This window comes from Erinaceus europaeus, chromosome 16 (genome assembly GCF_950295315.1).
Source record: "Erinaceus europaeus chromosome 16, mEriEur2.1, whole genome shotgun sequence".
In the NCBI taxonomy this organism is placed as follows: Eukaryota; Metazoa; Chordata; class Mammalia; order Eulipotyphla; family Erinaceidae; genus Erinaceus; species Erinaceus europaeus.
The window spans coordinates 5,853,124-5,874,265 of record NC_080177.1 but is presented as its reverse complement, the minus strand read 5'-3'; the positions used below and the strand labels follow the sequence as shown (position 1 = coordinate 5,874,265).

Sequence of the window (21,142 nt, the reverse complement as noted above, 5' to 3'; positions counted from 1 at the left end):
CATCACTGCTTCAGGCCTTTTGTCTACTGCTGTGTCTCCAGAGGGGCCCAACTTCAGTGGATGCCCACCATCTATAGAGCTCCCCCCACTGCTGTGATCCTCCCATGTGGTGCTGGGGCTCAAAGCCAGGACCTCATGCCTGGTTTGGCATATGTTCTCCCTTCTGAGCCAGCTCCTGCCATCCCCGGTTTATCATGAACACATCGTGATCACACATGAAAGTGGTCGTTGGCAACTTTCTTCATTTTTTGCCTCCAGGGTTATCTCTGGGGCTCGGTGCCTGCACGAATCCACTGCTCCTGGAGGCCATTTTTTCCCATTTTTGTTGCCCTTATTGTTGTCATTGCTGCTGTTGTTGTTGGATAAGACAGAGAGAAATCAAGAGAGGGGGAGAGAAAGATAGACACCTGCAGACCTGCTTCACCACCTATGAATAGACTCCCCTTGCAGGTGGGGAGCCGGGGGCTTGAACCGGGATCCTTGCGCCAGTCTTTGCGCTTCTTACCATGCGAGCTTAACCTGCTGCGCTACCACCCGGTTCCTGCAACTCTCTTTTAATAACTGTTACCTGCTGGATTACTGTTAAGCCATTGACCACAATTCATTCTTTTTGTGTTATTTACACACAGCAGGTGACCTGCACAAGTGAGTCCTCATGTGGGGTGGGCACCCTCCCTCTCCTCACTCTCCCTGCACCTCTGCTTATTTACTTTTTATTTATTTTATTTACTGGATTGAGAAAGAAAGAAACTGAGAGGTAAGGGGGAGGGAGAGAGTCGCCTGCAGCACTGCATCACCACCCTGGGCCTCGTGTGGCTGACACCATCACTCAGTACCCTTTCCTGGGCTGACTTCTTTGTTCTGTTTTTGGAGAGAGGTGAGGAAGAGACAGAGACAGGAGAGATGGCACAGCCCCGCTCCGCTACACACGCAGCTCCCTGCTGCTGTCCGTGGTGTTCCCATGGAGTCGTAGGGTTCAACCCCAGAGTCCCCTTCATGGGAAGCATGCGCCCCACTGGGTGAGCTATCTCCCAGCTCCAGTATCACAGCCTTCTTTACAAGGAGAGAGAAGGCTGCCTATAGGCACTGGACAGAGCTTTGGAGCAGCGCAGGGAAGGGGAGCCATGCTGGGGGAGGATGGAGTCCCTGGGAAGCAAACGCTGTGTCTTTGCAGAAGGTGGATGAGACCCAGGTCTCCTGCGTTGCCAAGGACTGGGGTTTTATCCTCCAGGCCAGGAGCTGCCTTTCTCAGTGAAGGACGAGGCTGTGTCTGTTCTCAATGATCAACTGTCTCAGTTGGAACTACTCAGCTATGCTGTTGGCACGCAAAAATGCAGCCCGAAACAGCTCTTCAATACTGTTTCTGTGCCCAACCAAAGGAGACTTTTGGACAATGAAGTTTCAGCTGCACATAATTCTCACATATTGTGAAATCCAATTTTTTTTTTTAAGATTTTATTTATTTTATTGATGAGAAAGATAGAAGGAGAGAGAGAAAGGGCCAGACATCACTCTGGTACATGTGCTGCCGGGGACTGAACTCTGGCCCTCATGCTTGAGAGTCTAGTTCCTTAACCACTGCGCCACCTCCCGGACCACATGAAATCCAATTTTTGGAACTTTCTTTCCCTCACTGAACAAACGTATAATCCACTATACTTACACATACATGTGCGTGTGCACGCACATACACACACATACACACACATACACACACACACACACACACACACACACGATTACTGGCTAAAGGCAGAGAGAAATTGAGAGGGAAGGAGGAGATAAGGAGAGAGACACCTGCAGAATTGCATCGCTGCTTCTGAAGCATCCCCCCGCAGGTGGGGAGCAAGGACTTGAACCTGTGCTCAACCAGGAGCACCATTGACTGGCCCTTTCATTCTTAGTTCATTCATGGTTTGCCAAACTGTTTGGGGGCATCTGGGAGCCATAGCAAGTTCTTAAGCACAGGAATGACCTGCTCAATGCTCTAACAGCAGTTATATATATAATGTAGCAGCTACTGGCAGTTATTGAAACAGGATTTTGCCATCAGCGAAGGAGTCCAGATTGAGGAAGCTGTTGTTGGTTGTAATGTGTAATGGAGCTGGAAGGTGGTGATGGGAACAGAAGTAGATATTGTCTCTCTTTTTCCCTTTCTTTCTTGAGATCTGAGAACTACTGGGAAACATGAATGTATAAGATTAATTTGCAAGGCACTGTTCTACTGGAGACACGAATTTTATTCACTTTCTTTTCTTTTTTTAATCTTTTTTCCCCTTTTGTTGCCCTTGTTTTTTTTTTTTTTAATCATTGTTGTGGCTATTATTATTTTTACTGATGTTGTTGTTGGATAGGACAGAGAGATATGGAGAGGAGGGGAAGACAGAGAGGGGGAGAGAAAGACAGACACCTGCAGACCTGCTTCACCGCCTGTGAAGCGACTCCCCTGCAGGTGGGGAGCCAGGGGCTCGAACCGGGATCCTCATGGGGGTCCTTGCGCTTTGCGCCACCTGCGCTTAACCCACTGTGCTACAGCCCATTTTATTCACTTTCAATAAACTGTGCTCTGATCATCCACTGGTTCTATGCAAGCAGAGTGAAACTCACCACCTCACTTTGTGTGGGTTTCTGACACACGGAAATTATTGTCTGTCTCCTCCTCCTCCTCCTTGTCCCTCACCCCCACCCCCCACAAACTCTCCTATTAAGCAGGAAGTTCAATATTGAACCCCACTCCACAGCAAACTTTGCCTCCTTTCCTGTCCAACGTCTTGTACAGAATGTCTGCAGCTGCAATGGAAACAACTAGCGTTTTGTTGGGGGTGGGGAGTGAGGAAGAGATCCTAAGACAATAAAATGGAGAAATGTGTTTCCACATCATGGAAGTGATTAGAGCTGCTTCTCAGAGCCTCTGCAGAGAAATGCAGACCAGAAGGGCCTGGGCCTGCTGGGAAGTAGGTCAAGTTCTCTCATGTTTATGAATGAGGCGAATTACAGTGTAGGTCGGGAGGAGGGGATTAGACAAATGGGGTGAGAGGATAGTGGATGTTTAATTGGCCTAGCCTCACGTGATGTGGCCTTCCCAAACAGAATTCAAATACATGGGGTTTGTCTCTTTATCCTGTGTGGCTAAGGGTTTTATGCCTCATATTTTAGGAGTTTCGTCAGTCAGCTGAAGTGATGAGTTCCTGACGGTTCCTAATTCCTGTACTGGGCACAGAGCCCCTCCAGGGAGTTGAGGTGGAAATGAATGGCATCCAGGGTGGGGACAGGGCTTCCAGAAAACTCCGAAGGTGTGGACGAAACTGCTTAGGATTGAGACTCCAAGATTCCCCAGGTCACTGAGTCTGTCTGGGCTGCTGCTGTGGGGAGCCAGGGACTTGGGGACCCACTGTTTTGTTCTGGCCAAGTGATCTTGCTTCTCTTCTCTGATCTGTCCTGGAAGTCTGCTGCTGCCATCCCCACCCAGTCCCTAGCACCCAGTTTGAATTCACAGCCTCCTGGAGCCTGTCTTTTCGGCAGACCCTTAATCTCCTCGGGTACCAGAGCAATAAAGGGGTCTGACTGACCGTGCTGATGAGTTCTTCTGCCTCCACTCTCCCCTGTGTGTTAGGAAGACCACTTCAGATGTGCTTTTAAAGAACTGAATAGCAGAATAGCCTTCCCTTGGAGTTGTATGATGTTTTGAAAGACTCATTTGTGGAGATGATGGAGACAGAGAGAGAGAGAGAGAGAGAGAGGCGCCAACTTGTGAGACCTATCAGAGCACTGCCCAGCTCTGACACATGCGGTGCTAAGGATTGAACGCAGAGCCTCAGGCATACAAGTCCTGGGCTCTACCACTGAGCTACCACCTCAGCCATAAGTAAAAACACACAAGGAAACAAACAAAAGAAGTGAAAGATCTCTTTGTTATTATGAAAGAGGCACCAGAAAACTGCTCAGCTCTGGCATATGGAGGTACTGGGGATTGAACCCAGGCCCTTAGGACCTCAACAAGCAAAATCTGTGCTCTCATACTGAGCTACCCCCGGGCCCATACTTCACATCACAACAGACATTAATAACTGGCGTTACATTTTAAGTGGTTTCTTTACCACAGCTTTCTTTTTCTTAACCAGTACAGATAGTGGTTTAATATTTTATTTTTCCTTTCAGAGAACCAGTTCTTGGCTTCATGAATCTTCTTGATGGTCTTCTGTTCTTTCTCCTGTCTCCTGCTAACCCCTGGACCTCTTAGTTGCTGTTTCGAGTTGGTTCAGTTGGCTTGCTAGATGGTTTAGTCGTGGTTTCTCCTCTTTATGAACGTGGCCCAGCATTTGCTATAAAGTTCCCTCGCAAGACTGCTTTTGCTGTGCCCCATAAGGTGTGATAACTGGTTTCCTCAAGTGTTACAGTTTAACACAGCTACTGTGCCACGCCGGGTCCTGACTGCTGCCGTCTGCTTTTAGTGGATGCTATCACTTGGCATCTCTACAAGATCTACTTTTAGGCTGAGATGACTGAGGAACGGGGGGAAGGGACCCCGTGGTTGGGAAGGAAAGTGTTCCAGATGATTGGAACCCAGGTGTCAAGGCCAGTATTGAATTTCCTGCTGGTCAAACTATGGTTCTAGTCACTTATAACCTCTTTCTGTCATGTGTGGTGCTGGGGGACAGACCCAGGGCGTCTTACTGAGCCATCCCACCCATACTTCCCAGTGTCTAGTCTTTTTTTTTTTTTTTGCCACCAGGGTTATTGCTGGGGCTCAGTGCCTGCACCATGAATCCACTGCTCCTGGAGGCCATTTTTCCCCCTTTTGTTGCCCTTGTTGTAGCCTTGTTGTGGTTATTATTGTTACTGTTGATGTCGTTTGTTGTTGGATAGGACAGAGAGAAATGGAGAGGGGAGGGGAAGACAGAGAGGTGGGGAGCCGGGGGCTTGAACCGTGATCCATAGGCCGGTCCTTGCGCTTTGCACCACGTGCGCTTAACCCGCTGCGCTACCGCCCGACCCCCAAGTGTCTATTCTTATGAGACAATTAGGGAGGGTGTGGGCTCCACCATCCATGGAGGTCTCCAGTGCCATCCTCTGTGCTCCCATGGGCACTAGGGCTCAGAGCCAGGGCTTCACACATGGGAGATATGCACTCTACTTGGCAGACCTGGCCACTCATGATCTGCCGTGTGATGTGTTAGTGTACGTGCGAGCTGGTGTGGCTCAGCCTTGCCTGTGAGCTCTCTTGCTGACTCCAGGTGAGCAAGCAGGTGAGTGACTGGTCCCTCCTCCTTTTGAGGAGGGGTGGTGATTTGCAAGTGAGTCACTACAAATGAAAGTTAACCCGCCCATCCTGAAGCTGGGCAGGCCTGGGTTCAATTCCTTCCTTCCTTCCTTCCTTCCTTCCTTCCTTCCTTCCTTCCTTCCTTCCTTCCTTCCTTCTTTCTTTCTATTAGCACTTTAATATTGATTTATGAAATTATAAGATAACAGGTATAGGGGTCGGGCGGTGGCGCAGTGGGTTAAGCACATGTGGCGCAAAGCGCAGGGACCGGGGTAAGGATCCCGGTTCGAGCCCCCGGCTCCCCACCTGCAGGGGAGTCGCTTCACAGGCAGTGAAGCAGGTCTGCAGGTGTCTGTCTTTCTCTCCCCCTCTCTGTCTTCCCCATCTCTCTCCATTTCTCTCTGTCCTATCCAACAACGAATTGTGTCAACAAGGGCAATAATAATAACCACAACGAAGCTACAACAAGGGCAACAAAAGGGGGAAAAAATGGCCTCCAGGAGCTGTGGATTCATGGTGCAGGCACCGAGCCCAGCAATAACCCTGGAGGAGGAAAAAAAAAAAAAAGATAACAGGTATAATTTGGCACCTTTCCCACATTCCCTGCATTAGAAACTATAGTTGTTCTCCTAAGATCACAGACAGGGGCTAACTATTATTTCTAGAACTATCTATCTGTATTTATATATATTTGCCCATTTTCCCCCCTATAATCCTGCCTTCTCTTCCTTTCTAAGTCACACCTACTACTTCTGAATGTCCTTCCTGGTTTTTTCTTTTTTTTCTTTTCTTTCTCCCTTTTCTCTCTGAATCCTGATGGAATTGGGGCTCAGAACCCTCTAGTCATCTTCCCCTAACATTTCTCACCTTCTGGGAGTATGTACCAAAATTCTTTATGGGGTGCAGAAGGTGAAAGGTCTGGCTTCTGTAACTGCTTCTCCACTGGACATGGATGTTAGCAGGTGGATCCACACCCCCAGCCTGTTTCTATCTTTCCCTAGTGGGGCAGGGCTCTGGAGAGTTGGGGTTCTGGGACACATTGGTGAGGTTGTCTGCCCAGGGAAGTCAGGATGAAATCGTAGCACCTGCAACTTGGCAGTTGAAATACAGGAAAATGCAAAGCACAAGTCCTGCTTCCTTGATTTGTGTGTTTGTGGGTCCTTCTGCCTGTAAGATGCCCTTGGCTTCCCCCTTAAGACAGTTTCCTCATGGAGAAGAAGCTCAGTTGTCATGCTTCACAGGTGTCATAATGCTTGTCACAGAGTCACAGTTGTCCTGGCAGCTTTGTTGTTTCTTTGTTTATTATTTTTATTTTTTATTGCTTTCAGGATGATCACTGGACCTCAGTGCCCGCTTGATAATCCCACTGCTCTTGCTTCCTCTTCTTTGTCATGTCTTTTTCTAGGTAGGGCAGAGGGAAATTGAGAAGGAAGGGGGACAGAGCAGGAAAGAGAGAGGCAGAGACGCCCATGACACTATATTGCTGCTCAAGAAGCTTCTCTCTCCCCCCCTCCTTCCCCCCCGCCCCCCATCCCCCACCCCCCACCGCAGGTGGGGACCAGGGACTTGACCCCAGGCCTTTGTTTCTGGTAACCTGCACTTTCAACTGGGGGTGCCGCCACCCGGCTCCCTGGGTGGGAGCTTTCCTGTGTCCAACAGGCCTCCTTCTCTTTAGAGCTCCAGAGGCTAATGTCCTGTCTCTGGTGACACTCCCAGCCCCCTGGTGCCACCACTCCTTAATTAGATTACTGATTCCATCTCATTTTAAACTAAACTGGCCTTAACTCCATTGCCTCTGCATAATCACCCTTGACTCCTTTGCCTCAGCAGCATTTCCTCAGGGGCAGTGGAGTGGGTGATAGCAGCTGAGGTCAGGCTGACCTCTGTCCTTTAGCTTCCAGAAGGGCTGTCTCTTAGAGCACTTGGGGCCGAGGGGAGGGGTGATAAATAAAAGGGATTTAGGGAGTTTTTCCCAGATGCCTCCTGTTTTGTTTGGGGCTGTGAGGATCTTTAATCCTCAGGGATTATTTGGCCTCTGAGTGGGGCAGACCGGACTCCTCCTGGGTCCTGCTTTTTTTTTTTTCTTATTTAAAAATAATTGATGTTGTTTTATGTATTATAAGAACACATGAGTAGAGAGAGATTATTATTTTATTTACTTTATTATTTATTTACTACTGGATAGAGACAGGAATTGAGAGGGGAAGGGGAAGATAGGGAGAGAAAAAGAGAGACACCGCAGACCTGTTTCACCACTCGTGAAGCTTCTCCCTGCAGGTGGAGAACAGAGGCTTGAACTTGGGTCCTTGTGCACTGTAACGTGTGCACTCAATCAAGCGTGCCATTACCTGGCCCTTTAAGAGAGAGACCAGGGAGTTGGGCGGTAGCACAGCAGGTTAAGCACATGTGGCGCAAACTCAGGGACTGGCATAAGGATCCCAGTTCAAGCCCCCGGCTCCCCACCTGCAAGGGAGTCGCTTCACAGGCGGTGAAGCAGGTCTGCAGGTGTCTATCTTTCTCTCCCCCTGTCTTCCCTCCTCTCTCCATTTCTCTCTGTCCTATCCAACAACAATGACATCAATAATAACTACAATAATAAAAGACAACAAAAAGAGAATAAATAAAAAAATTAAAAAACAAAATATATTTTTTAAAAGAGAGAGAGAGAGACCAGAGCACTGCTTAGTCCTGCCATGTGGTGAGGCCAGTGATTGAACCTGGGGCTGCTGGGACTTCAAGCATGTAAGTCCTGTGCTCTTACAAGCTGAGCTAGCTTCTGGGCCTTGAGCCCTGCTCGTGTGTGTGTGTGTGTGTGTGTGTGTGTGTGTGTGTGTGTGTGTATGTGTGTGTGTGTATCTTGACTTCTCAGTATGATGGCACTGAGTCCTGCTGTCCCCTGGGGTGACAAGAACCAGGACTGATGCTTTACCCCCCTGATGTCCAGGACTTTGACCCTAAACTGCTCATAGTTCCCTGCAAGCCCTTTCTGAATTTGTGTTAAGCCTTTGCCAAGGACTTATTTATGTGTTTACTTTCTGCTTCATGTAGAGATGGGATTTTGTGTGAAATTATAAAGAGTGCCTACCCTCTCTGCATCTACATCATGAGACCTGCCCAAAGTGCCAGATGAGAGAGAGAGAGAGAGAGAGAGAGAAGAGAGAGAGAGAGAGCCTCTTAACACTTAAAGAAAATTTAAAGCATTTGCTATCAGAGAAAAAGTGAAAGTACAGTGTGAAGAACAGCCCCTGCAGCCCTTGGTTCTCAGCCGCTGGCCTGATGCACTGCCAACCCCAGTGGCTTGAAGGCAGCAGCTGGCTCCTGGGCGAGAACTTCCTCCAAGGAATAGAGAGGGCGGTCATTAAAATCACCATGGACCAATCATCAGACGCCTTACAACTCCCAGCAGCCTTCTGTCTCTTCAGTTCTTATTGGTCCTTATTGCACCAGGGTCACTGTGTCTTCTTTAGGCACAGGCAGTTAGTTACTTGGTCCTTGACTTCTCAGGACCTTGACCCCCGTTGAATCAGGGGAAAAGCCAGTTATTTGATAGCTGATTTCCCATCTGGGCTTGTGTCTCCCTTTGCAGTTAATCTTCTAAGCCCCGCACACACTGCAGTGCATATGGACATGGGTTCAAGCCCCTGGTCCCCATCTGCAGGGGGAAAGCTTCACAAGTGAAGCAGGGCTGAAGGTGTCTCTCTCCTTCTCCCCTCTCAATTTCTCTCTGTCTCTATCCACTAATAAATAAGGAATTTAAAACATTAAAAAAACATCTGGGGGGCCAGGTGGTGGCACACCTATTTAAGCGCACACATTACAGTGCACAAGGTCGCAGGTTCAAACCCCTGGTCCCCACCTGCAGGGGAAAGCTTCCCAAGTGGTGAAGCAGGGCTGCAGGTGTCTCTTTGTCTCTCCCTCACTATCTCCTCCTCCTCTCTCAATTTTTTTCCCTACTTAATGAATAAATAAAAAGTTTTTTTAAAAAGTTTTTAAAAAATCTAATAAGCCCCGTATCTTTAGCCAGACAAAGGCTGAGCTTACAGACTGTCTTTGTCGCATTACCAGGGATGCTGCCCTGTCACCTCTGTCAGGGTTATTCCTTTTTCTGTTCCTTTCTTCCTTCCTTCCTTCCTCCCTCCCAGCCTTTCTTTCTTTTTAACTATTGGAAAGTTAATGAATTACACAGTACAGTTGTTGACACATGAGTAGTTTCTCATCTCCCTGTGATAGACATCTAAAAAAAAAAAACCACTCTCACCCCCTAACTTAGGTCTCTGTCCACCAACAGGCACCAGGACCCTAGCCCCTTCCCCCAGCCCCCAGCCTCCCCTCAGAGTCCTGTCCTTGGGTGCCGTCCACCAAACCCAGCCCAAGTCTTACTTTGTGTTTCCCCTTCTGTTCTTGTTTCTTCGTTCTGGTTATGAGTGAGATCGTCCCATATTCATCCTTCTCATTTTGACTTATCGCACTTTCCATGATCCCTTCAAACTCCATCCGAGATGGGGTGACGGAGATGATTTCTTCATTTTTAACAGCTGAGTAATATTCCATCATGTGTATAGATAATATCTCTCATAGTCATTTATATGTCTTTGGCCATCTGGGTCACTTCCAAGTTTGGACTAATACAAACTGTGCTGCTGTGAACATAGTTGTGCATAGATCTCTTCAAATGGGTAAATTTGCTTCCTTTGTATATATCCCCAGGGAAGGAATTGCTGAATCATTGGGTAGGTCTATTTCTAATATGCTGAGAAGTCTACAGACTATTTTCCACAGAGGTTAGGCTACTGTAGTCAGAACTGCCTGGCACTGGAACAGAAATAGACAGAACCACCTGGCAGTGGAACAGAATTGAGAGCCCAGAAATAAGCCCCTACACCGTGGAACATACTCATGTTTTTATGAAGAACTACTTTGTAGAAAGGTGCTTTGAGACCAGGTAGCTTTTCCATTCTTCACCACACTTTAATTTTATCTGCTGATTTACTAACATTGAAGGGACTCGATCTTTTCATATATCATTTTATTTCTTTAAATTGCTACCAGGATTCTCACTGGAGATTGGTGCTAGCATTATGAATCCAGTGCTCCCAGTGGCCATTTATATTCCTTCTATTTTACTTGATAGAACAGGGAGTGCCAAACTAGCGTGGGGGTGCCTCTTCTCAGTTGTGTACTCTCTGGGTTGGAGAGAAGGCGACTGGAACCAGCCTGGGCTGCTACTCACTCAGCGATGCAAGAGATGACCCAGGAACAGAGCTGGTGGTGGTGAGGCGATTCAATTCTTTATTGATCAGAGAGCCAAGGCTTTTAAAAATCAGACCTGAAAGTGGCAAGTCAGAAATGGAAATGGCTTGACATGATTTGGAAAGGGGCTGGGAAAGGTAGAAACTTCCTTGGCAACTGTTGCAAGGGCTTTAACTGGTAGGATAAATAATAATATCCTGCAGGCAGGGAGGGTCTTGAGGGTAGAAAGAAAATAGATCAAATAGATGAAATAGGTGGGGATCTTTCAGGCAAAACAATGATTATGCAGATAATAAGGGAGCAGGCCATAGTATCAGGAATGAGGGTACTTAGTAGGCAGGGAGTCTGATAACACGAGGCAAATCTTGGGGAGTCGTGTCCCTCCTCGTTCGACCTCTCAGTAGAGAGAGAGACTGACAGGACGGATGTGGCCCTCAGATCAAGCCCTGCCAAGCTCAACCATATCCTCACAATTTCCCTACAAGAGAGAAATTGAGAGAGGATGAGGTAGACAGAAAGATGGAGATAAAGATAGACACCTCCAGACCTGCTTTCTGACTTGTTAGGCATCCCCCCATAGGTGGGGAATGGAGGCTCAAACCTGGGCCTTTCTGCTTGGTGTGTACTCGGCTGGGCGTGCCACTACCTTGCGCCTTGCATTAATTTAAGAGTTATTTTCGTGAGAGAGAGAAAGGATGAAGGAGAAGCACCAGAGCCGTGCTCAGCTCTGATATGGCAGTGCAGTGGTCTAGGTGTGCGCGCTCAGACTGCAAGTCTTGTGCTCTGACACTGAGCTATCTTTGCTTCTTTGGAAGCTCAGCTCTCCCCTTCCTCCAGGAAGCCTGCCAGACTCTCCTTCACGGGGGACCATTCCAGAAAGCTGTGGAAGCTTCTGCAGGTTCATACAACCTCTTAGCTTTGGGCTGGAACAGGGCAGGGCTGTGTTCCCAGCTCCCCCCTCCCCCCACTCACCTAACCTGCTGGAGGATGTGCAGTGCCTGACTCCCGAGGGTGCTGTCAGCCTCCACTGTGACAGTCGTCTGGGGGGGGAACAGAGTTCCTCAGGGTTAGTGTGGCTACCAGCGGTAAATCCCATTGGCATGCATGCCGCCATCTTTCCTTGGTTGTGGCGGGCCCCTTCCTACCTTGAAGGCGAGTTCAGTCTGAGGCAGAGGACATGCTTCTGTTTCTTGTTCGTTTCTCTCCAGTGGGCGTTATGGCTATGGACTTGCCGCTGACGCCCGGTTACTCTGAGCCTCTTTTTCTGTACCCAGGCTCACTGGTAGAGCAGTCTACTTACCTTTTGTCAGAGAGCTTTGTAGTGCTGGTTATTTTTTCCCAACCTTCCCCCCCCCCTTTTTAAATTATTATTTAATTGATAAGCTAGAAATCAAGAGGGAAAATGGAGAGAGACATCTGCAGCACTGCTTCACCACTCATGAAATGTCCCCCTGCAAATCGGGCCTGGGGGTCTGAACCTGGGTCCTAGCTCATTATATGTGCACTCAATGGGGTGCGCCACCACCCAGCCCCCCAACTGTTGTGATTCTTTAACACCCTTACTGTGCTGGTTGTTACTGGTCCTTTTAAGTTGAGAGAGAGAGAGAGAATAACAAAAGAGAGAGGGCCCAGGAGGTAGTGCACCTGGTTAACTGCACGCAGTACTAAGTACAAGGACTTAGGATCCAACCACCTGGTTCCCCACCTGCAAGGGGGGAGCTTCACAAGCAGCAAAGCAGGTCTGCAGGTGTCTGTCTCCCTCTCTAGCTACCCTTCCTCTCTCACTTTCTCTCTGTCTTATCCAATAAAATGGAAAAGTGGCTGCCAGGAGCAGTGGGTTCCTAGAGCTGGCACTAAGCCCCAGCAATGACCCTGGAGGCAAAGAGAGACGGACAGAGAGAGAGAGAATTAAAAGGACCAGCGACACCACTGTCCATTAGAGACCAGGAGAACGCTTGTGATAAGGGAGAGGAAGTATTGTTTGAAGCAGTTGCAGCCTCTGTAACACTGACCATACTCAACAGAAGGCTGACCCCTAATCAAATAATTAAGGAGGAGCAGGTTAAGAAAGATACTCGGCATCGCTCACCCCGTGGGCCTCTCGGCTCCACTGGAAGCAGGTGCACAGCTGCCATCCGGCTGTCGCATTGAGAACCATGGGGACTGCGTGTCTCCCAGCCCTGGTGGGAACCATGGGGACTGCGTGTCTCCCAGCCCTGGCCTGCAGAACCCGCACTGGACTCTCAGCTCTCCACAAGCCCGAGCCTCCCTGTCCTTCGGATGTTGTTTTTTTTTTGTTTCTTTTCCTAAGAAAACATCCAATTAAGGGTGGCTGGTAGAGAGCATCATAGTTATGCAAACAGACTCTCCTGCCTGAGGCTCCAAAGTCCCAGGTTCAGTCCCCTTCACCACCATAAGCCAGAGCTGAGCAGTGCTTTGGTAAAATAAAAACAAAAACCAATCAACCAAATAAACAAACAAAAAGATTCGGTTACAAATAGCTGCTTCTTGGAAATGATCTTGACATTGCTAATGGCAGGCAGGGGGTGTCTTATAGGTTACCTCTGAGTTCAACATTACTATTCTTTTTAAAATTTCTTTTAAAATATTTATTCCCTTTTGTTGCCCTTGTTTTATTGTTGTAGTTATTCTTATTATTCTTATTGTCATCGTTGTTGGATAGGACAGAGAGAAATGGAGAGAGGAGGGGAAGACAGAGAGGGGGAGAGAAAGATAGACACCTACAGACCTGCTTCACCGCCTGTGAAGCGACTCCCCTGCAGGTGGGGAGCCGGGGGCTCGAACAGGGATCCTTAACACCAGTCCTTGCGCTTTGCGCCACCTGCGCTTAACCCGCTGCGCTACCACCGGACTCCCTCATCATAACTATTCTGTCACCGCAGTGTTGAGTGGGTGACATTCATTCATTATGAGGAGTGTTGGCTTCATGAGGACTCAAGAGCATTTGTGCTGACTCTTGAGCTCAAAGGGACATTCCAGGGCTTGTTACCCAGTCTTGCTCTGGTAGGTTTGCAGTCGGTTATCTCTGTGGTAGAACTCGAAAGAAAAACGGGAGGCCACTCAGTCTTCAGGGCTGTGTAGACAGTAGCTTCTTTTTTTTTTTTCTTTTTTTTTTTTTACCATAGGGTAGGAGGGGTACAACTCCACACAATTCCCTCCACCCAATCTCCATATCCCACCCCCTCCCCAGTAGCTTTCCCATTCTCTATCCCTCTAGGAGCATGGACCCAGGGTCATTGTGGGTTGCAGAAGGTGGAAGTAGACAGTAGCTTCTAATGTGTACAGTAGTTCACTGCTAAATCTTGGAGTACAAGATTAAAAAAAAAACAAAACGTGCTTCATTTTTTTTTTTAGGTTAGAGACAGAGAGAAATTGAGAGGAGAGAGTGAGATAGAGAGACAGAGACACACCTGCAGCCCTGCTTCACCAGTCATGAAGCTTTCCTTCTGTGCGTGGGGACCAGGGACTTGAACCTGAGTTCAAGCATGCGTACTTAACCGGGTATGCCAGGGTCTGGCCCCCTTTGTTGTTGCAGTTAAACTAGGCCCTTGTGCATGTGCGGTCTCACTGCTCCCTGTCTGCTTTCTCATTCAGAGAGAGACACACACACACAGAGAAAGACAAAGGTGTACTAGCATCAGAGCTTCCCCCAGTGCCATAGCACCTCCCATGTGGTGCTTGGGTTTATAGCTGCTAGCTTCTATGAATACTGGCTCTGTTGGTTAGTTCATTTATTCTGTTCTGGAATTTGCTGTGCCGTGTTAAGAGTTATTTGGTGTTTTAAACCGTATGTCCAGGAAACCTTGCATTCTTGGCTCTTTTTTTGGTCAAGTTCTTCCAGCAAGCGTATTACCCTCACTTTATGACCAGTCACTGCCGCGTCCGCAGTCTTCTGCACAGACGTTGAATCCAAGGCTTAGAGTCTAAGTCGCCTCTCCATCTGTTTTTCTCAATCTTCTTTCCTTTGCTTTGCCAACCACATTCCACACCATTTTAAAGTCCCAAAGAATATTTTCTCTCCTGTCGTAAAAGGAAGGGGCCGGGTGGCAATGTACCTGATACAGCTCACATGTTCCAATGCGTAAGGACCTGGGTTCAAGCCCTCAGTTCCTACCTGCAGGGGGGGAAGCTTCATGAGCATTGAAGCAGGTCTGCAGGTGTCTCTCTCCCTCTTTGTCTCTCCCTCACTGTCTCCTGGTCTCTAAGCCAAATGAATGAATGAACAATTATATATAGAGAGAGAGGATGAGAGGGAGGAGCACATGAAAAGTCTTGTTATTTGGCATGGCCAGGTTTAGAAATGACTTGTCAAAATTAGCTTTTTTTTTTTTTAAACAATTTCTTTATTGAGGGATTAATGTTTTACATTCGACAGTAAATACAATAGTTTGTACATACATAACATTTCCCAGTTTTCCACATAAGAATACAACCCCCTCTAGGTCCTCTGTCATCCTTCCTGGACCTGTACTCTCCCCCCACCCACCCAACCCAGAGTCTTTTACTTTGGTGCAATACGCCAACTCCAGTTCAGGTTCTACTTGTGTTTTCTCTACTGATCTTGTTTTTCAACTTCCGCTTGAGAGTGAGATCACCTAAAATTAGTTTTTTGAGGTTTGTAATTCATTTCTCCCCAAAAGAAGCCACCTAACACTGAGGACTGGATTGGAGACGGTAAGAACTGGGGACTGAGTGTCATAAACTATTTGTTTATTTATTGCCCTGGGGTTATTGCTGGAGCTTGGTGCTACTACTGCAAACCTACTTATTGCCCCCAGGGTTATTGCTGGAGCTGGTGCTACTACTGCAAGCCTACTTATTGCCCTAGGGTTATTGCTGGAGCTGGTGCTACTACTGCAAACCTACTTATTGCCCCCTGGGTTATTGCTGGAGCTGGTGCTACTACTGTAAACCTACTTATTGCCCCCAGGGTTATTGCTGGAGCTGGTGCTACTACTGCAAACCTACTTATTGCCCTAGGGTTATTGCTGGAGCTGGTGCTACTACTGCAAACCTACTTATTTCCCCCAGAGTTATTGCTGGAGCTGGTGCTACTACTGCAAACCTACTTATTGCCCCCGGGGTTATTGCTGGAGCTGGTGCTACTACTATAAACCTACTTATTGCCCCAGGGTTATTGCTGGAGCTGGTGCTACTACTGCAAACCTACTTATTGCCCCCAGGGTTATTGCTGGAGCTGGTGCTACTACTGCAAACCTACTTATTTCCCCCAGGGTTATTGCTGGAGCTGGTGCTACTACTGCAAACCTACTTATTGCTACCAGGGTTATTGCTGGTGCTTGGTGTTACTACTACAAACCTACTTATTGCCCCAGGGTTATTGCTGGAGCTTGGTGCTACTACTGCAAACCTACTTATTGCCCCAGGGTTATTGCTGGAGCTTGGTGCTACTACTGCAAACCTACTTATTGCCCCAGGGTTATTGCTGGAGTTTGGTGCTACTACTGCAAACCTACTTATTGCCCCCGGGTTATTGCTGGAGCTGGTGCTACTACTGCAAACCTACTTATTGCCCCCTGGGTTATTGCTGGAGCTGGTGCTACTACTGCAAACCTACTTATTGCTACCAGGGTTATTGCTGGTGCTTGGTGTTACTACTACAAACCTACTTATTGCCCCAGGGTTATTGCTGGAGCTTGGTGCTACTACTGCAAACCTACTTATTGCCCCAGGGTTATTGCTGGAGCTTGGTGCTACTACTGCAAACCTACTTATTGCCCCAGGGTTATTGCTGGAGTTTGGTGCTACTACTGCAAACCTACTTATTGCCCCCGGGTTATTGCTGGAGCTGGTGCTACTACTGCAAACCTACTTATTGCCCCCTGGGTTATTGCTGGAGCTGGTGCTACTACTGCAAACCTACTTATTGCCCCAGGGTTATTGCTGGTGCTTGGTGTTACTACTACAAACCTACTTATTGCCCCAGGGTTATTGCTGGAGCTTGGTGCTACTACTGCAAACCTACTTATTGCCCCCGGGTTATTGCTGGAGCTGGTGCTACTACTGCAAACCTACTTATTGCCCCCGGGTTATTGCTGGAGCTTGGTGCTACTACTGCAAACCTACTTATTGCCCCAGGGTTATTGCTGGAGTTTGGTGCTACTACTAAAAATATACTGCTCCTGGTGGTCATTTTTCTTCTCTCTCTCTTTCTCTCTCTCTCTTTTTCTCTCGCGAGCGCTCGCACTGCTCAGCTCTCTGGCTTATAGTGATGTGGGGGATGATTGAATGTAGCACGTTGGAGCCAGAGGCATGAGAGTCTCTTTGCAGGGCCATTATGCTATCTGCCCCTGCCCACCATTTTTCTCTGTCCCCCCACCCCTTTCTTTCATTATTAGATAGGGCAGAGAGAAATTGAGAAGGGAGAGGAAGAAGAGAGAGACAGCTGCTGACCTACTTTACCAGTGAAGCTTTCTTTCCCCAAGCTGGGACTGGAACCCAGGGCCTTGCATGTGGTATGTGCCCCACCAGGTGTACCCCACCCAGCCCTCATAAACTCATAAGCTAGCTTTATTTTATTCATTATTATCATTATCTTATTTGGGTAGAGACAGGGAGAATCAAGAGATGGGGAGTGGTGAGATAGAGAGAGGCAGAGGGAGAGAAAGAGAGAGACCTGCAGCCCTGCTTCACCTCTTGTGAATCTTTCCTGCTGCAGGTGGCGGGTGGGGACTTGAGCCTTATGTTGTGTCTGGACGGAAAAGCAGCCTGGAGATGTGAGATTGTGCGTGTGTGAGACTCCAGCCACACACACACTCACACACACTGTACATATGCAACACTCACATACACACACACACACTCACATACACTGTACATATGCAACACTCACATACACACACTGTACATACACAACACTCACACGCACATACTTTACATATGCAACACTCACACACTGTACATATGCAACACTCACATACACACACACTGTACATACACAACACTCACACACACACATACTGTACATATGCAACACTCACACACAGACACTCACACACTGTACATATGCAACACACACACACACACACTGTACATATGCAACACACTGTACATACGCAACACACACTGTACATACGCAACACTCACACACACTCACACACTCACACACACACTGTACATACGCAACACTCACACACATACTGTATATATGCAACACTCACATACACACACACTCACACACACACACTCACACACACATTGTACATATGCAACACACACACACACACACACACACATTCTGCCAGAGACACACCCTCAGGTGACAGCTGTCTGCCAGAGCCCCTCAGGTGGCCAAGAACATGCCACCTCTGCTTTTGTTGGGAAAAAATAAATGTGCTAAAAGGTGCTTTGACTCTAAATGCTTTCCAGAGGAATAAGAGAGAGACAGAGAGAGGGAGGGAGAAACATCATTTTTAGTTAAGGTTGGATATATTGGGGTTGACAACCAAAAAGAGAGGTGGGGGTACAGTATAATGGTTATGCAAAGAGACTTTCATGCCTGAGGCTCTCAAGTCCCAGGTTTAAACCCCCCTCCCCCACCGTAAGCCAGAGCTGAGCAGTACTCTGGGGGGGGGGGGAAGACAGGAGCCAGATGGTGGTGCATCTGGTGAATGCACACGTTACAGTGCACAAGGACTCAAGTTGAAGCCTCTGGTCCCCACCTGCAGACAGGAAGCTTCACAAGTGGTGGAGCAGGGCTGCAGGTGTCTCTCTGTCTCTTTCCCTCTCTATCTCTCCTTTCCCTCTCAATTCCTTCCTGTCTCTATCTGAAATAAAAGGATATATCTTTAAAAAAATGATTAAAAGGCAAACATTTCGGTGAGACAGCAAATGTCCCTAAGTATCATAGGTGATTCCTGGTGACATGACCCACAGAAAGGAAACACTGAGGAGAAGTGCCTGAGGCTTCAAGGTCAAGGGTTCAACCCCCAGCACCACCCTCAGGCAGAGCTGAGCAGTGCTTTCCTTATTTCCCTCCCCCCATCCTGTGAGTATCTCTCATTAAAATAAAATACTAAAAGAAAAAAAATGTAGGGAGAAATCTCTAGCCTCACCAGAAGCCTAAACTCCCTCTCATCTAGAAATAGTTATTTTGGAAGAAAATATATTGTAAGCAGTTAAAAAAAAAAAAGCTGCCGAAATATGGAAACGCTTTGAGGCAGTAAAAGTACCATAGAGCTAATCTGATCATAAAGTAATTCGGTCCATATGCCACCACGGGACAGACAGATCTGTGAGCAGAAAGCGTGTGTGGTGCGCACACCTCCCCGTGTTGTGAGGAAGGTTATGCAGAGGAGACAGGAGGTGGTCTGTGGGCTAGAGCTTCCTCTTTAACAGTGACAAGAACCCGGGTTCGAGGCGCAGTCCACCAGGTGGAAATACCTCTGTGAGGGTGGGGGGAGCAAGTTTCAGGAGGGGTGGAGTGGTACTGCACTGTAGACTGACACTCTCTCTCTTTCTCTGACCCCCCCCCCCACACACACACACACTCAGGTCTTCATATCTCCATCTGCCTCTCTCACTCAGAAAGAATGGCCATTGGGAGTGGTGAGGACTCAGGCATCAATCAAGTCCCAGCAGTAACCTGGTGGGGAAAAAATAGCTAGGTTGCCTTAGAGTGCAGCGGGTCACAGAAAGGCTTCTTGGTGTGTACACTGAAAACGTTACATCTGGAGGTAAAGCAGAAACTCAGAATAGAGTTACAGAATATGACACAAGTGTTCCTCTCTACCAGAGTGACAGATAGCAGGAGCTGGGCACAGAGGGTTAAGTGTACATGGCGCAAAGCGCAAGGACCAGTGTGATGATCCCGGTGCCAGCCCCCGGCTCCCCACCTGTAAGGGAGTCGCTTCACAGGCGGTGAAGCAGGTCTGCAGGTGTCTGTCTTTCTCTCCACCTCTGTCTTTCCCTCCTCTCTCCATTTCTCTCTGTCCTATCCAACAACAACAGCTATGACAACAAAACAATAGCAACTACAACAAGCGCAACAACGAGGGCAACAAAAATGGGAAAAATGGCCTCCAGGAGCAGTGGGTTTGTAGTGCAGGCACTGAGCCCCAGCGATAACCCTGGAGGCAAAATAAATAAATGAATGAATGAATGGATATAAATAAATAAATAAAAGTGACAGATAGCAAGGGCTCAAAGAAAGTTGTCAGAAAGGGGGGCTGGCAATGACACTCATCTGGTTAAGCACACATGCTATCACATGCAAGGATCTGGGTTCAAGCACCGCTTCTCGCCTGCAGGTGGCAAGCTTTGTGAGTGGTGAAGCAGGGCTGCAGGTCTCTCTCTGTCTCTCTCCCTCTCTGTCTCCCCCTTCTCTCTCCATTTCTCTCTGTCCTGTCCAACAAAGACAACAATAATAACTACAACAATAAAAAAAATTGATTGCCTATATTGAACTTAAGTTATCAACAAGCTTTTTAAAAAAAAAAAAAAGAATATAAAAAAAAAAGAAAGAAAGAAGAAAGTGAGGCAGGCAAGCACAAGCACCTAAGTTGGAGATTATTCATTGTGTGTTTTATAAACATTATTACCCAAAAAAGATACCATCTACAAATGTGCTCATGCACACTCAGATGCACACAGAAGAAAAATAGAACAAACAAAATAACCACCTGTGAGTTATAGTGAATTTTATTATTTTTATTTTTAATATTTTTATATTTATTTATTTTTCCTTTTGTTGCCCTTGTTTTTTTGTTGTTGTAGTAGTTATTATTGTTATTGATATCATCGTTGCTAGATAAGACAGAGAGAAATGGAGAGAGGAGGGGAAGACAGAGAGGGGGAGAGAAAGACAGACACCTGCAGACCTGCTTCACCGCCTGTGAAGCGACTCCCCTGCAGGTGGGGAGCCGGGGGCTCGAACCGGGATCCTCACACCCATCCTTGCACTTTGCCCCACGTAAGCTTAACCCGCTGCATTACCACCCGTCTCCCTTTCTCTCCTTTTCCGTCTTTCCCTTAGCTCTTGGTTTCTCTCTGCCTCTGTTCAATAAATTAATAGTTGAAGAGACCTGGAAATATTTTGGTCAAGAACTAAATGTCTGCTTTGCATGAATGTTAGTTTATGGAGGGTCTGGGTGAGGGCACACTTGGTTGGGACATACAGTCTTCCACGGAAACCCAGGTTACGGGCTGTGACCACATGTCCTGACCAAAGTGTTGAGCGAACCCTCCCATCCTCTCACTACTGAGCGGGGGAGCACAGAGCCAGCTGGGTGAGAGAGGCCACCAAGTGTTTCTTCCTTGAAACACATTGGATTCTTGTAAAGGCTTTGTGTCCCGAGCCCATGGGAGCTATTCCTCAGCTTTCAGGCTGGTTGCTCCTGGCCTGCCCCCCTTTAGAACAAACTGAGAAACCATGCCCAGCTTCGTGTGTGGGCAGAAGAGGAGCTGAGTGGGCAGTCCTGCGCGTTACCCCTGGCTGGAGGTACCCTTCACCCTCATGAGCTAAACTCCCGGCGCACATGAGGCAGTTCACGGGACTGAACACTTGAGCGTTGGATTCACATAGAATAACCCAGAAAAGCGAAGTAACACTTCTACTGTTCCCTGCTGTCTGTTCTAAGTTTGGATGAAGCT

General features: G+C 47.8%; 1 protein-coding gene across 7 annotated transcripts in view; it reads left to right on the top strand.

The window, feature by feature from the left end:
• TLN2 (talin 2) overlaps positions 1-21,142 on the top strand; it is a 414,501-nt gene that overhangs the window by 149,094 nt on the left and 244,265 nt on the right. For 4 of the 7 annotated variants that reach the window (XM_060174397.1, XM_060174399.1, XM_060174392.1 and 1 more), the window contains exon 4: positions 4,159-4,256. The exons of the other annotated variants lie outside the window; for them this stretch is intronic. In XM_060174397.1, coding sequence (XP_060030380.1) covers positions 4,191-4,256 — 66 coding nt within the window. In that variant the 5' untranslated portion in view covers positions 4,159-4,190. The remainder of the gene's footprint in view (positions 1-4,158; positions 4,257-21,142) is intronic. 7 annotated transcript variants of the gene reach the window in all.